This window comes from Trachemys scripta, chromosome 5 (genome assembly GCF_013100865.1).
Source record: "Trachemys scripta elegans isolate TJP31775 chromosome 5, CAS_Tse_1.0, whole genome shotgun sequence".
In the NCBI taxonomy this organism is placed as follows: Eukaryota; Metazoa; Chordata; order Testudines; family Emydidae; genus Trachemys; species Trachemys scripta.
Window position 1 is genome coordinate 106,679,288 of NC_048302.1, and position 17,530 is coordinate 106,696,817.

Genomic DNA, 17,530 nt, shown 5'->3' on the forward strand with positions numbered 1-17,530 from the left:
AAAAAAAAAAAAAAAAAAAAAACATATTTTCAAAAAGTTTCTTCATTGGTCTCCTTGCAACTTTCCATATTTAAATACTTGGGTGTGAACTTTTGAGTACTAATATGTGCATGTGCAAATGTTAGAGCCTGAAACACAGAACTCTTGTTTGAATTTTCACACAAAGTTACACATGCACAAACGGAGACTTCATTGAGTTTAATATCACAACTGTAATTTTGTCTAACTCCTAAATATAATCATGCTCAACTATATCTAATTCATTAAAAATCTGGCAGGCACTTATCTAATCTATCCACCTGGACATTTGAATGGCCCTTCCATCTCTGGTATGAGTTCCTTCTGTTTCCAAAGTAAAAGGTCATTTTTATCATAAGATAAATCATTTGCAGGAAAAGGGCTCTTGAGCTTTATAAATAGAGCAAATGGTTATAATTCCTTCTCCCCTTGGGGCATCATCTGATTGCTTGCTAAGCCTGAAGTCCTGAAGGAGCTGGGACATACCACTTGCTAACCTGAAACTTTGTTCTTGAGTAATATGCTGCCATCTAATGAAGCTACACCCACTTTGGGTTAGCAAGTAGCATGTCCCCTTCCCTTCAGAACAGTCTGATGGTCACAGGGATTTGTCACTTGAGGTGACCCAAGACTTATTTTTTCACATACAGCCAGTCAAAACCCATTTCCTTATTCATATTCTATGGACCATGTGGAAGGGGGTAGGGATGTGACATTTTGCAGCATTTTGCTTAAGAACAAACCTTCAGGTGGCAAAGTGGCATGTTCTGTTTCCTTCAGAACAGTCAGATGCTCATGGGGTCATAACTGTTGTAGTGACCCGAGACACATTTTATCACATACAGTCAGTCAAAACCCAGCTCCTTATTCAAACTCGATATACAAAGTGTAAGTGGCATATGGCAGCATATTATGTAGGAACAAAGCTTTGAGTCATGAGTGGCATATCCCAGCTCCTTAAAACAGGCTAACGGTTGTGGGGATGTGTCAGTTTCGGTGACCCTAGAGTTATTTCATCATGTGAAGTCAGTCTACCCCAGTTCCTTACTTGATTTAATTAATAAATAAAAATCTAAATTTCTAATTACTTATCACATACATTTGATGACATTTCTACAAATTTAATCTTGCATTGAAATATTTTAAAATAATGTTGGCCTTTGAGTAAGGAATTGTGCACTACATATAAGGAGTGGGTACTACAATATGGTACACTATTCCATACTAAAATAAGGAACTGAGAACAAGGAACAAACTTCACCCTTGTCAAAAACCTTCCCTCTTATGCAAGAGGAGGTGCGACAAAGTTCCTCCATTTGCAGCTGTTTATGCATTAATTTCCACCTATAACAATTAACTGCCAAAAGTTACCTGAAATACAGTTTTTTTTCTCTAAACTATGCATTTTGCAAGATCTACTCAGGAGATATTCTTTGACATTTTGTTCAGATACACAACTTTGTTGAAGAACATAGAACAGAAGAACGGCCGTACCGGGTCAGACCAAAGGTCCATCTAGCCCAGTATCCTGTCTACTGACAGTGGCCAATGCCAGGTGCTCCAGAGGGAGTGGACCTAACAGGCAATGATCAAGTGATCTCTCTCCTGCCATCCATCTCCATCCTCTGACAAACAAAGGCTAGGAACACCATTCCTTACCCATCCTGGCTAATGGCCATTAATGGACTTAACCACCATGAATTTATCCAGTTCTCTTTTTAAATGCTGTCATAGTCCTAGCCTTCACAACCGCCTCAGGTAAGGAGTCCCACAAGTTGACTGTGCGCTGCGTGAAGAAGAACTTCCTTGTATTTGTTTTAAACCTGCTGCCTATTAATTTCATTTGGTGACCCCTACTTCTTGTATTATGGGAATAAGTAAATAACTTTTCCTTATCCACTTTCTCCACATCACTCATGATTTTATATACCTCTATCATATCCCCCCCTTAGTCTCCTCTTTTCCAAGCTGAAGAGTCCTAGCCTCTTTAATCTCTCCTCATATGGGACCCGTTCCAAACCCCTAATCATTTTAGTTGCCCTTTTCTGAACCTTTTCTAGTGCCAGTATATCTTTTTTGAGACGCATATCAACAATGGATGGTTGGACTGCCAAGGAAAAATTTAAACAAATTACATTTCAGAACTTCCCTAGGGAAAATGTATTGGGGGAGGGGGGGGAAATACCAAAACTGGATAAAAATTCAAAGGGCCTAAGAACTATTCACCACTGTTGCTTTCTAAAGTGAAGTTTTGGCATTTTGATTAGATGGGCTCATCTGTGTGACTACCCATGGTTCTGAAGACACTGTATCATAATGCATATACACAAGGGGCCAAAAATAAGTTTGCACAGGCAGTCTTAATTCTGGCATTTCTTAACCTTTGAGTGCTTGACTTTGCAAACTTAGTATTCTTTTAACACAGTTTTTGTGTGTTTGCTCTCTCAGTCTCTCTCAAAAAAATTGCAGTTAAATCAATTCATACAGTATTGACTTCCTTCAACTTCTTAGCTATCTATGTAAATGATGGCTGAAGTCTTGTGGCTATTATAACCTTTTAAAAATTTATTTTCAGTAAAACTTTAAAGTTTTCTTTGTAATAAATAGTGAAATTACTTGAACACATGCTTTGTACTTCATAGACACAACTACATACTCTATTATATATAGGGCAAGGATTTTAAACAAACCAGCCATGTTGATTTCAGGTTAGTTAAAAATAGAGGAGTGGAATCAATGCTGAATTTTTTTTCCACTTACAACAAAAATGTCAAATTTTTATATTGTAGAGGGTCATATTCAATTTTTAATTGTTGTCTGAAAAGGAGTATTTAGGTATACATACTGCCTTTGTTCCACTACGGAACCTGTGTCCAAGGGGCATTTGGTGCCAACTGTTGGAGGGCATAGGGAGTGCATAGGGTTTTCACAAAGATCCCCTGCGTCAGATATATGCCTAATCGTTCATTGAAGGCTGTCATGTGAAGTCTTTACCAAGAACCAGTAGCCCACTGCATGTTATAAATATTGCAAAATGTGTGTATGGATGATATTTAAGGAGTTATGTATCTATACTGAAAATTAGGTTCTTAAGGTCTTGGAGTTAAGACAGGTAACCAGGAGATGACATACCTCAGAAATATTTCTTTCAGTCAGGATGTAACAGATGCTTATCTCCCTGTCTGGTAATTTGTGTGTTGTATATCCTATGCCCTGCAATGTCTCCCTATTTGTATCGAGAGCTAGAGCAGAATGGAAAGATTGTGAAATCTGCACAAGAGGAAATTTACAGGGTGAAACAAATAGCCCGTGTGTGTCCTCTACTATAAATAGAGACAAAGGATTGTTATGGTATATCTTGGGGTGCAAAGAAACTCATGGGATCCTTCACCAAGAGGCAAACTGATAGTGTGCTTGTCTCATGAAATGAAGGTCACAGGCAACCTGGCTCTAAAGGGCTGCAAGGATTTTGGATGAGTGATACACTAGAAGACATGAAAGTATTTTGTTAATTAAGTCTGAGGTCTAGAATGCGTGTTATGATTTTATTTTCTGTGTAATTGTTTCGAATACTTGTACTTGTTACTACTCGAATTTCTGTGCTTCGTTAAATAACAAAGCTTTGCTTCTCTTTCATTGTCCTGTCTGTTTTTCCTATAGTAATTCCCAATTAGTACTACGCCTCCATTCCATCCATTAAAATAAGCAATTAAATAGTTAAAGCCAACATTTTAAAAAGTGTAACTAGATTTCATGCCCCATTAATAAAGGACAGAGAAGTTCATACCTCTCTTTTCAGGCTGTCTGCCCTTTGTTCACATTTGAAAGGTTATCTTTGCAGTCATGAGGGCTAGACTCTTTTAATATAATGGAAGCTTAGATTCTGTAAGATCTAAATTTGTCAGATGGGCCACTCAAATGCATCAAATGGGCTAGATCAAATCTGTTGCTTTGTTTTCGCTGTGTCAAAAAAAGTGTGTGTGTATGAGTGCTATTTTTACCACAGGATGACTAAAGTACTGTATGTTAGCTATCCCATTATAAAATCCTAATGATATCAAACCACCTGTAGCTTTTACTGTGAGCTAGTTAAGCAAGGTCAATGCTATATGTGCCCCCTCCCCCCCGGGTTGACCTCACCTAGCTAATTTCCATAAAAACTACAGTGCTTGTCTCTGATAGGACTTTATAGTGGGATAGCTAATGCACATTTGTTATCTGGTGCTTAAAAAAACCCACTTTTTTTTTTTTCTTCACTGAAGACATGACCTGAGTTAATCTTTTCCCAGTAGCTTAACATTTAAAGAATATTGCAAACAATGAAAAGAACTTGATTGTTGTTGTTTTTTAATGGATTAAAAATGGATTTCTTTCATGTACTTGCATGAAGAAAGCAGTGAAACTAGGTGTGGATTAAAAAGTTGCAGCACATATCAATATACTACTACTTCAAAGCATAAGTAGGATCCTAGGCAACTGAGATCAGAGAGGAGCATTTTCTACTCTACACATGATATTTAACAGCAAGCAAGCAGGGTGCTTTTTTTCCTGAAAAAATTGGGATAGGTCATTTCCTGCCAAAGACAGGATACTGAACTAGGTAGACCAGTGGTCTGTTTTTGGCATAGGAATTTTGTTTCACAAACTACTGAAGAAATAAATATTTCACTTCAAACTTAAAATCCGAGTAACGCTGTTTTGCTGATTAAGGTATGCAAACATTAAGATCCTGCAAACCTTTACACACTTGAATATTCCTTAATCAGGATTAATTTAGTTCCACTGAAGTCAAGGGTTCTACCTGGATGAGTGAGGATTTGCAGGATCAGACCCTTAGTTTGTTAAGAGGTGATTTAATAATATTAACCACAGGAAAGGCTTTTTCATATTTACTTTGGTCATCTGACTAAATAATTTGATGTAATAGTCTCCTGAACTCCAAGCTCTAGTTGTAAGGAGTAATAAATAAATAAATAAATAAATTAGCTCGCTCATCTCCACTGTTCTTACTTCACACATTTGTAGCATGTCTGTAGTCTGTACTTTCCTTGTGGGATTTTGAGATCATACTGTTAGCCAAATGGGCTCGTTTCCCCCTGGAGCTGCCCAATTACCCCAAGGAGGCACGGGAGTCTAGAAGACGGCTTTAAGTTTTTATTGACCAGTCAGCTGAGTGGGCGCTCTCCTCGGCTAATGCCAGAGAGAGAGCCCCTTATAAGTGTGGAGCAAGCCTTTTTATACCTAGCAACAAACAACTTAGCATGCATACCTGATACGTGTATGCGGAAGGATTGAGAGAGAGGCAAGGGAATGGATACATAACAGGATGCAGTTTAACATTTGCTTTAACTCATCACTTCTTTCCACAGCACCCCCTCTCCCCCCCTCCCCCCCCCCGCACTCCGCTCTGAGGCATATGTTAGACTGAAATAGCAGTGCCTGTCTGTCTCACCTAGGCTGATGGTTTGGCCGCCTTGTGTTATCACATAATCTTGCTGCACAGAAGGCTGCAGCGGGTGTTTTGCAGAAACAGTCGTTGCTCCTGATATAACAGCTGGGCTTATAGGCAAATAGTTGACCTTTTGCTCTAACATACTGTAAATTAATTCATTCTTCAGAGTATGGTTTGAATAGTGTGCAGTGAATAAGGCATGGGGACACATACTGAACAGTAAAAAGAAAACAAAAATATTGAATAGTTGGTCATTAAGCGTCAATCCTGTACACTGACTGAATCAGGCAGCCGGTGGAAAAAGATATGTGATCGTGTAATTAAAGATTATCATAATACATGTGCACAAGGGGACTAATTAAGGTTGCACAGGAAACCTTGATTTTGGTATTTCTTAACTTCTGGATACTTGACTTTGCAACATTAATAATGTTCTTTTAAGGTAGTTTTTTTGTATGTATTATTGATTTTGTTTAATTCAAGCTAAATCAGTATCAGCAAGGTTTTGGGCTGCTTAAATTTGTCTACATTAAGAGTTTGGACTTTTTCTGACTAGATGGATTTTAAAATCAATTCAGTTTATCTGCTGCAAACTTCCAGTATAGAAAAGGCCAGTGTCTCATTTTCCCCATTTGTAAAAAAGATAGAAAAAAATACCGCCTACCTTTGGAGGGTTGTTGCAAAAATTAGTAATAACAGCTCTTATGGTGGTTTTCTCTCATATGGAAAAAAAGGTCCACAGGTAACCCAGTACTGTAAATGTGCTGCACAGTATCTAATTTACTCTTTTTTTGTCTTTGACAGTAATTCATTACAAGACAAAATGCTAGTAGTCTGAAAATATTGGGTTTATATCCTTGTGTAAATCACAGCTTTTCCAAAATAAGCTTTAGAAAGAGTATTTATCTTTTTGCATGTTTACTGTTTTCAACAGAAAACGTTTTTTCTTGGTTGTACAGATCAAATAGTAATTTTACTGGTTTTTTTTTTTTTTTTTTGCTAGTGACAGACTTCCTAGCCCCCAGAGTATATCTCCTCATCATGAAATGATCTGATTTAGTCTCCTTTTCCTTTCCAGCTTTCCACCATTTGGATCTCTTGAGTTGTGTTTTAGTGGATCATTCATTACTGAGCCCAAAGTCTCATCACCTCAATTATTTGCATGTTTATTAAATGAACATGTTGAGAAACTTATTGCAGTAGTATTGAGGTGTGTATTTTTATGTAGGCTTTTAAGCTACTTGTGTATCTCACTTGTACGATAAGAGTTATAATAACAGAGTTAAAATGTAATTGTAAATTCCTATTTTTGTTACAAGTATGTTTTGATATAATTAAATTATTAAGTATGGCTAAGATCGAATATACAGTATGAATAACACTTTTTCCCCTGGTGCCAGACATTTTATTGTCATCTCCTAAAGTGAAAAGTAGTTAAATTTCTATTGCTTTGTCATGAAACAAATTATAGTTGTACTACTTTTACCTTGCATTGTGGAATCAGCCTGTTCTACTCTTGCCTACTACTACCAAGTCAGCACAAGTATGGGAGAATGAGCTGGATTCTATTCTTGCTAATTCTGTTGAAAATGTATTGTTAGCCAAGTTATAATTGCAGGCCCAGTTGAGTTACCCAGTTATAAGTGTGAGCAGATACTTTATTATTTGTGACAAGTCACATTAAAAGGAAAGAACAAAGCCTGGCTGAGTTTGCAAGCCCGGCGCTTATGGGTTTTTTTCTTTTTCTTTTCCTATTTGTAAATTGAGTAAATATGTTATGGAAATGCCTGACATCCACATGCAATACAAAATGTTGAGTTTTATGGAGTCACTTTTTAGAATAGAACTGTGCATAAAAGAAGCAAAAATGAGATTTGGTGGGTAAAGAGAGCTGATTACCTGTTTTACCAATATTTCTAAAAATATTTTAATTTTGTATTTGGTGAGTTAGCATATTTTAAACATTATTCTTCTAAAAGCATTAATATTTTAAGTTAATAATTTAGCAGAATTATTAATCACAAAGTGATACATTTCATTGTGCATTTATAGTTCATAGATTCTAGGACTGGAAGGGACCTCGAGAGGTCATCGAGTCCAGTCCCCTGCCCTCATGGCTGGACCAAATATTGTCTAGACCATCCCTGATAGACATTTATCTAACCTACTCTGAAATATCTCCGGAGATGGAGATTCCACAACCTCCCTAGGCAATTTATTCCAGTGTTTAACCACCCTGACAGTTAGGAATTTTTTCCTAATGTCCAACCTAAACCTCCCTTGCTGCAGTTTAAGCCCATTGCTTCTTGTTCTATCCTTAGAGGCTACGGTGAACAAGTTTTCTCCCTCCTCCTTTTGACACCCTTTTAGATACCTGAAAACTGCTATCATGTCCCCTCTCAGTCTTCTCTTTTCCAAACTAAACAAACCCAGTTTTTTCAGCCTTCCTTCATAGGTCATGTTCTCAAGACCTTTAATCATTCTTGTTGCTCTTCTCTGGACCCTCTCCAGTTTCTCCACATCTTTCTTGAAATGCGGTGCCCAGAACTGGACACAATACTCCAGCTGAGGCCTAACCAGCGCAGAGTAGAGCGGAAGAATGACTTCTTGTGTCTTGCTCACAACACACCTGTTAATACATCCCAGAATCACGTTTGCTTTTTTTGTAACAACATCACACTGTTGACTCATATTTAGCTTGTGGTCCACTATAACCCCTAGATCCCTTTCTGCCGTACTCCTTCCTAGACAGTCTCTTCCCATTCTGTATGTGTGAAACTGATTTTTTCCTTCCTAAGTGGAACACTTCGCATTTGTCTTTGTTAAACCTCATCCTGTTTACCTCAGACCATTTCTCCAATTTGTCCAGATCACTTTGAATTATGACCCTGTCCCCCAAAGCAGTTGCAATCCCTCCCAGTTTGGTATCATTTGCAAACGTAATAAGCGTACTTTCTATGCCAATATCTAAGTCGTTAATTAAGATATTGAACAGAGCCAGTCCCAAAACAGATCCCTGAAGAACCCCACTTGTTATTCCTTTCCAGCAGTATTGGGAACCATTAATAACAACCCTTGAGTACAGTTATCCAGCCAGTTATGCACCCACCTTATAGTAGCCCCATCTAAATTGTATTTGCCTAGTTATTGATAAGAATATCATGCGAGACCGTATCAAATGCCTTACTAAAGTCTAGGTATACCACATCCACAGCTTCTCCCTTATCCACAAGGCTTGTTATCCTTATGACTTCTATGAATTCTAAAAGCAAATATAATTTCCGTTTACTTTGAACTGAAGTCTTTATGGTATTCTGTCATCTTATGCCACATCTCTAAATGCTTCAAATAATGTATGGACTGACTATATTAATACCAAGTTGTAAACTGAATTTTTTAAGATTACATTTTTAAGTCTGATGAAATGCCATCGTTTTCTGATTGTACTAAAACCTTTATGGTTGAGCAACTAACAGACCCTGCAGAGAAAATACTAAATGAGATTGATTGTAATTCATTCATCACACTCCAGAGAAACACTTACCCTGTAACAGGTATTCAGATGCTTTTACATTTGGGCTCTTATTTCATAGGTATTGTCAGCAAACAAAAGGATTTGTAATTTTTATTTAGATTAATTCAAACTCTAGAAAGTAGTTTCATGGTGTCTTCTGCTCTGTGTTGAGTGTCTCATCTTTCTGGAAGAGAGACAAATTAATTCACTAAGGTTTAAGATGATAATCTGAAAGTTACCAGTCATGTACAAATGTTTTTTTTCACCTTTGCGACAAATCGTAATATTTTTTTGGTAGTGTTGACTTGAATATTTTTCCGATTGTATACTTTTGATTAAAAACCTGTGTTGGTTGGCTTTTTTTTTTTTTTTTTGTTGGTGCTTGTCTGTCTTCCAGCTGTGTTAGCTGTTAACTCATCTAACTAAAGTTGATGAATTTTCCACCCCCAAACCCTTCATTGTCCTGATTTGTGCACATTCTAGTCAAGATAGAATTAAAGTACCAGAGGGTACCTGCTGTGAATATTTTGGGATAGGCAAGATGAAACCCTGGGCCACCACTTTTGTAAATTCAATGAAAGGCTCTCAATACGTACGTTGGAACCTCTTGTAAACGTAATACTGCTTCATGCATGACATTTTGAGGACCTACTAAATTTAAGGCCCAAATTCAATAGTTTTCTGAAGTTGTAAGTACTTGTTAGATGGACTGATTTTGTTGTAACTTTGTTATAGCAGGGGTGGGCCAACTTTTTGGCCCGAGGGCCACATCTGGGTATGGAAATTGTATGGCGGGCCATGAATGCTCACAAAATTGGTGGATAGAGTGCAGCGGCTCTAGCTTTTTTGCCGCCCCAGGCAAAAAAAAAAAAAAAAAAAAAAAGGCGGCCGGACTGCCAAAGCAAAAACAAGCAAACAAAAACAAACGGCAGCTGCAGGGAGCGTGTGTAGGGCGGTCAAGGCGGCTAGCAGGGGGATGAAGGTCGGCACCCGCCCGCTCCCTCCGCCCGTGGGCAGCCAGGCGCTGCAGTCCGCTTGCAGCCGGGCGAGAGGGGCTCCCCCCTCTGGCCTTGGGGTGCCTCTCCCGGCAGGGCAGGCTCCAAGGGAGCCGACACAGGCAGCTCTGACTGGGGTCTGCGACCTCCGCATGGGTTGGCATTGCAGCGGGGCTCGGCACAATGCAAATGGCGTCGGGATCAGTGGGGCCCGCCCTTCTGCTGCCCTCCGGGCCGCCGCAAAACCGTCCCTGCCTCCGCTGCCTGCCGGGCTGCCGCAGAACTCTCCCTCCTTCCAGTGCCCGGGGGCTGCAGGAGGTGCTGGCTCAGCCGCTCCTTTAAAGGCGGCTCGGCCGGGCCGGACTCAGAGCAGCGCGGGAGGCAGAGGCCGGTGCAGGCGGTGGGGAGTGGCGTGTCCCGGGGAGCCCGGCGGCACGATGAGCAGCGGGGATCACTAGTTCCTGCCCCCCCGGGTCGGCCCTTCAGGGCTGGGCTGGCCACCCCAAGATTGGCCGGAATGCCGCCCCTTACAATGTGCCACCCCAGGCACGTGCTTTCTTGTCTGGTGCTTGGAGCCGGCCCTGAGTATAGTACAATATAGTTACTTCTGGTGAAACATGAAAAATGCAGCATAAATGGTTTACAGTACAGTATTAAAATTGTGTATTTTTCTTAATGTCATGTTCAGATATTTAACGTTTAGCACAGGTTTAGAGGTTTATTAGTTAAGTTGCTAATTCATCAGGATCCAAACCTTTTATCCATTCCTTCCCTCCTCTTTCTCCCTTAAAAAACCCCCCAACCCTCCAAACCAAACAAACAAAAAACAGGAGCATATCCATTTGAAACAGTAATATGTATTTCTCCAGACATCATTTCATCCTAAAATATCACTTGTCCATTTAACACCTTTTCAGACATGTGCTGTATTAGGACTTTTAGGTTCTGGAGGAGAACATTTTTTCTGTAGTCTTAGATGTTCAGAAACATGTAGAACAGAACAGGTAAAAATTATGGACTAAAAAGATACCACAGCATAGCTTTAAACACTAAAACTACTGGGGAAAATAATTCAGACAAAGAGTTTGTTAATTATTCCTTTTGAGGAAAGAGATTCTTGAATTACAGGGAATGCTTTATGTGGAATATTTAAAATGTGCGTTCCCCATAGAACAATGAAACACTTGTCCAACTTCAGATATTGAACAAATGTAAAAATATTATTCTAAATTTCCTTTTGAAAAGTAAGCACAATAGTTCATTGTCTAAAATCTTATTGTACTATAACATGAGGGGGACATGGAGTAGAAATGTAACCATCTAGAAAATCTCTGTTTTGGTGTCTGAGTAATAGATGGCAATGGTTGGACCAGTTTTCCCCCCCTTATTTCTGTAAGGTGTGTATTGTATAAACACTTACTAATGTGGTATGTAAGCCCTGACTGCATTTATATAGCCACATGAAAAATGTTGGTTAGCTAACAAATAAGGTTGCGAGGTACTAGCCCAAGGAACATATATCAATACATACATCTTTTAAAAAGAAATAAGCAGTAAAGTTTACTATATAGTTCTGACACCAGTTTGTGGGTGTCCGTTAAGATTGGAATTTTCTGTCTTAGCAATACTCAAAGGACCGTATCTTTGTCCTATAGCGATACCCTGACAAACTAAGCTCTGTAAAAACCTTATCCATGCACAAGAAACCGTTTAATCTCATTAGGGACCACAGACACTGAAATATCTTACTATTAATCATACATTTGTTGAGCAAATGCTCCCCTATTTCATAGTCATACACAGTTCACAGAAATAAAGTACCCGGTATGTCTAAATTCTTAATTGTACAACCTACTATCAGAAGGGCTTAACGTCCATGTTTACAGTCTTTGAATAGTGTGCTCTTCCCCAATACTTCATATTTCACTCTTCTCAACTTGTAAGCATTTCAGGGCACCTAGCACAGGAGTGACCCCCACTGTTTGTTGGGGCTTATGGGTACTATTATAATATAGTATAATACCTTTACAATAATTATTAACAGTAAGTTTTTCTTTCTGTATCTTGATAAAAGGACAGTCTTTTTAAAAGAAATAATTATTTTCATAGTACTTAGAAGAAAGGAATAAAATTCAGCAAATGTCATTAGGGTTGTTCTTCTGACATCTTTTGTTTTTGATTCTATATGCAGGATTCTGAGCAACAATAAAATATCGGAGTTGAAGAATGGTTCCTTTTCTGGATTAAGTCTTCTTGAAAGATTGTAAGTACTTATTTAAAAAATAATTGTAATTCACCACTAAATCTTTTGTTTGTATATTTTAAGTATCACATAAATGTACAAAACAGAACAAAACATCTCCTTTTAAATAGGATCTTCTGTAGTGGGAAGTATGTAGCCATGTCTGCTTCAGCATAAGAATTATTTGATAGCTGAGTGATCAATGTACTTAATAGTCTTTTTCTCTATGAAGGTTAAACTACAGTAACAGTTACTACAGAGGGAGTTTGGCAAAAGCCATTTTCTGGGACTTAGTTGGGGGAAGGGGAACAATAAGAAAGTGCAGAAAATGATCTCTACAGTACCATAGACATGCCTGGCACTTTAGAGAGAATGACTACATAGCTATGATTTCATTCTGAGGTGGTGCTGGGGCAAACTCTGTGGGAAGTTATTTAGATTACAGTGATGTGACATTGAGATTGCCTTACCTTTCCTCTTGCTGGCAATCCTCATTTGGAAGGGCAAAAAGGCAAGTGTGGCTAACGGCAGGCTAAGATTAATGTGTGTATGTACTTGTTTGGGTACAGGTGTGGCACTTCAGAACATAAAAGGGGAGGAGAAATCAAGTTCTTTTTGAAGGGGTGGCAAGTCTGAATGGGAGTGTACACTTCTCTGCAGCCTGAAATTTCCCTCTCCCCTATAGGTTTAGTAGTAGCATGTACTTTGTGGGGGTTCATTGCCTTACAAATTCCATATATGTCAACTTGATGGAAAGAAAATCAGGATGATCTGTGGCACCAAAAGTGGTGGTACCTCCTTTTCTTCTTCTTCCTGCTCTCCTTTGGGTTCCCTCTTCTCTGATTCCCATTGCCTCTCTTCCTTCTAGATCAGTGGTGGGCAGCCTGCGCTCCATCAGGGTAATCTGCTGGCAGGCCACGAGATAGTGTTTTTTTTTTTTTTTTTTTACATTGACCATCCTCAGGTACGGCCCATGCCGCTTCCCGCAGCTCCCATTGGCCAGGAACGGCAAACCGTGGCCACTGGGAGCTGTGGGCGGCCATACCTGTGGATGGTCAATGTAAACAAACTGTCTTGCGGCCTTCCAGCGGATTTCCCTGTTGGGCTGCAAGTTGCCCACCACTGATCTAGATGTTGCTGTGTCACCTACAGGTTAAGAGGAAGCACTTCAGCTCCTATTTCAGGACGGTGTTTCCTTTTTCTTTTATGGATGGTGCTGATGCTGATGAATTCAAAATAGGAAGTGTAGGTGGTGGATGTTCAGGGTTGGCAGAGTATTTTTTATGAGGAAGAGCAACGGAAGAAATGTTGGAAGTGTATGGATCTCTAAGCTGTGCTGACTGATTAGGGAAGTAGCCAGTCCCACCTCCTTATCCTAGCATCAAAGTTCTTTTGGTTTCAAGTCAACTTTAAAATATCCAATTCATCCTCCAAACCTTAAAAATACAGACAATGAAAATATTAACGAGTGAGCAGATGGAAAATTGAATTTGTGGTATTGCTCACAATAAGCACGTGAGTTGAACATTCTTTATAGCTTGCTAGGTGATGGGATATGAGTAAACATGACCAGAAGCCAAGAATTATGGGAAGTGTAGTTTATCAAAAATGGTGTATTGAGTTGCCTAAAGCCTTGTGTAAGCTAGAGAAATCTTTCAAAAGAAAAAAAAAAAAAAATTCCAGCCATGCTGACTCTGGTTCAGGTCCAAAGGTGTTAGCAATATTGGGAGCTCTGATGTACATAGGCCAATGGCTGCTGACAGTGTTGTAAGCTGTATGTCCTATAACTCTGCTCACTGTTTGATTAAGAGTGTTTAAAACATTGGAAGCTGATGACTTACCTACATTAGGACTCCCTATGTTTGTAATACCAGAGGACTGTGGATGGTTTTGCAAAATGTCCCTAGATTACACTTTAGAAATGTACCAGAGAAGCTGTTCTATTAACCAGGCAGTAAGTGGTAGCTCATCAATACTCAAAAAAAAAAAAAAGCATGGAGTTGAAAATGTATTGACAGCTGATAGATATAACTTAGCTGTAGACCAGAAAATCCAAATAGAGACTCATAGTGTTGTCTTCGGGGAGCAGAGAACAAAAGAACATCTGGAAAAGTGAAGGTTTACTTCAAAGGACAAAGCATCTGTAACTGCCTAACTGTAATGAAACAGAACAAGTATTTGGCTAAAAGATCCGGAAACAAGGTGAAAGCTTGGTTCCACTGAAGTCAGTGGCAGAATTCCCATTGATTTCAATTGGGACGGGATTTCACCCCAAAATGTTTTGTCTGCCAGAAACCCGGTGCCGATGCCTGTCAGCTTAAATGAAGAGTATTGTATTAAATTGAATTAAAAAAAATACATGTGTGCAAAATAGAAATAGGCAGTGGTTATAAAAAATACAGAAACAGGAAAAGTGTTAAACTAGAAATAGGCAGTAAGTTATTAAATATTTTTGAAAGATTTGAAGTAACCAAGTATGAATTTTGGTAAATTATGTAAATTTGTAATCCTATTACTGTTAGCTCATACTCCTCATGTCCCTCCTATTATTTGTCACAGTCACTTATTAAATATTTTCTTAGTCTCTGCCTTCAAGAGCCTGCAGGCAAGTTTGTCTTCCCCATGGGATTTGTACAATACTTGGTAGTACAGCTCTGGTCCTGATTGAAGCCTTTGAGTGTTACCCTAACATACATTATAATAATGATGAAGTGGTGGGTACAGAAACAAAATTGCTATGTTATGGCAACTTGTCATTTTGTAGAAAGGGGAAAAAAGATCACATTTCTGCTTTATGTAGGTTCTTATACCACACTAATCATTGTCATATCTTAGTGCCTTCCACTCATGAATTAAGTGTCATGGTTAACATCTATCATGTGTGGTTTGTTCTTTCTCTTATCCTCTTCCTGGGGCTGGTAATTGTGTGTGTAGTGGAGTGTGTTTGTGTTGGTAGGATTTTTTTTGGTGATGGATTTTTGTTTTGTTTTCATCTTTTGGAAATGTTGCTTTGTGTTTGTTAGATAATCATTTATTCATGTATCAGTTTATCAAGACTTAATCTTTCCTTTACAATAAATCTCACTAATATATTATATAATTTTCATTAATAGCTATATGAATCCAGAGTATCCTCTGGAAATATTTCTATCTACAAATTCTTCTTCTTATTTTTTGGATCATCGCACCAGAAACCTGTTAGGTTTGTATATTCCTGCAATCTGTGATGCTAACTCAATACGGAAGTTACAGCCGTATAAATGAAATGAAATCAGTTTTGTTTAGCAAGTTTAAATTTGTACTTTGCAACTTTGTACTTAAAGCTGCTCTCTGTCTCTCTGGAGATAGGAGCTGGCACTATAACAGAACCTTACCCCTACCTAACCAAACCTGACATTTTCTCTGTTTTTCTGTTCATCATTGTTGATCTGGGAAGTACTTGCTCATGATTGACGGAGGCTGAGAAAAGGGTGAAGTACTACAATCTCCCTGAAAGGGAGCAGGGATGAAACAGGGCAGAGTAAGTTTGTGTGGGAAGTTGAACCTTAATTCTGAATTTCTTGTTTTTAGAGGTTTAAGTTTAGTCATCTTCCATGTTTTGGAATGGTGTAAAACATTACTATGCAAGCTTAACTCTGCATTAACAAAGTTTTTTTTTTTTTTTTTTCGGGGGGGGGGGAGTAAAATATTTCTGTGAAATAGAATATTTCTGTTTCTGTGGAACATTCTAGCTCTGACTCTACATCATTCTGTGATTGTAGTGTATTGTTCCACTATTAAAGTTTAGGGCAAGGCAATTATTTATCTGGCTCGTATTCATATATTGTATAGCACTATGTGCTCATACATTCCTATAGAAATAATGTGTTTGAGGAGAAGCTGCTGTGGATGTTTTCCCTTCTATTGTCTACACACACACACATTTTATTTTCATGATTTGATCTTCAATTTGCTTGTGAATTTTTCTTCCACATTTCGGATTAGAGACCCCTGTCCTTCTTTAGCCATAGATCTGAAAAAAACTGTAATAGTAGCATTTCACCATTACCTTTTATATTGACTCCTTATCATGGTACTTCTAAGACAATTACCCTTTCTTATCCAGGAGGCGAAAAAGAGCTATGTGCTATTTTGATATATTGCTGTGCTTGCTAGTACCATGATAGTAAAGGATGGATCAGTAGTTCTACTATAAACTGTGCAAATTATGGTTTGGAGGCTTGTAATTTGGCTATAACAATTTTATCTGGGTTGGAACGTGGAGCTACCACTTACTGCCTGGTTACTAGAACAGCTTCTCTGGTACATTTCTAAAGTTTAATCACAGTTTGCATTTTGCACATCAGCCTGTCTTACCCACAGGTAGAGGAACTTCATTAAAATATTCCCAAACCGGGTCTCTTTTATGGCCTGCTGGCATTATATGTTTTCCTTTCTAGTGAGAGAATGGTATGGCAGATCTCAAATCAATGAAGGCTACACTCAGAAAGACATCAAGACTTCTGGAATATGCTGCTCAAATTGTTTCAGGGAAGGGGTTGGAAAGGGGGCAAGGAAGAGCCGGGGCAGGGGGGGGGCCTCATGGAAGGGGTGGAGTTGGGGCGGGGCCGAGGGCAGCAGAGGGAGGTGTCAGTAAATGCGGCCCTTGGGCCAATGTACTAGTCCTCATGTGGCCCTCGTAGTCATTTAGAGTTTGAGACCCCTGTGTTAGTGGGACTTTGAGTGTTGTGATTATTAGTGAGCTATAACAATGGGCAAGGTCTTTGTATTTTTTATATTAGGAAGAGGAAAGTGGTCTCATGGAGTGTAAATGGACAGTTATTTGTGGGCATTCTTTTCCCCTATCTTTCTGCATATACATTAACTCACCCTTTTGTAAGGGACAAATGTTCTTTTAATATTTTAGTTCCTCTTGCTGGAGGAGCATTGGAGGTGTGTGGGAGGGGAAGATAAATTGTGAATGGGCTAATTGGGGCCATCGTGGGGGGCAATTTTTTTTTTCATTTGAGGATATTTTTAGAGTTGGTTGGAAATGGGGTGCCTTAAGGTTTTCTACTTCTGTTTCTTGCCTAAATGCATTTTTTTGGGTAGAGGAGCTACTGTTTAAATATTAATGTATGTGTCCTGCCTTACTGGCTCATAATTCTGCATCCAATTGCAGAAGCTGTACTCCTTCCGTAGCCAAGGTCAAGGCCAGTGGTCAGGGTTTTGAAGTCACTTTTCTCTAAGGGTATGCCTACACTCCTGGTAGTGCATGTAGAGTGTGTGTCGCTACACACCACAGTGAAAAGCAGGCTGCATCCACATGG

The 17,530-nt window shown here is 39.0% G+C and overlaps 1 protein-coding gene across 3 annotated transcripts in view; it reads left to right on the forward strand.

Annotated features, from left to right (window-relative positions):
- ADGRA3 (adhesion G protein-coupled receptor A3) overlaps positions 1-17,530 on the forward strand; it is a 103,379-nt gene that overhangs the window by 9,402 nt on the left and 76,447 nt on the right. For all 3 annotated transcript variants that reach the window (XM_034770687.1, XM_034770685.1, XM_034770689.1), the window contains exon 2: positions 12,171-12,242. In XM_034770687.1, the coding sequence (XP_034626578.1) occupies positions 12,171-12,242 (72 nt within the window). The remainder of the gene's footprint in view (positions 1-12,170; positions 12,243-17,530) is intronic.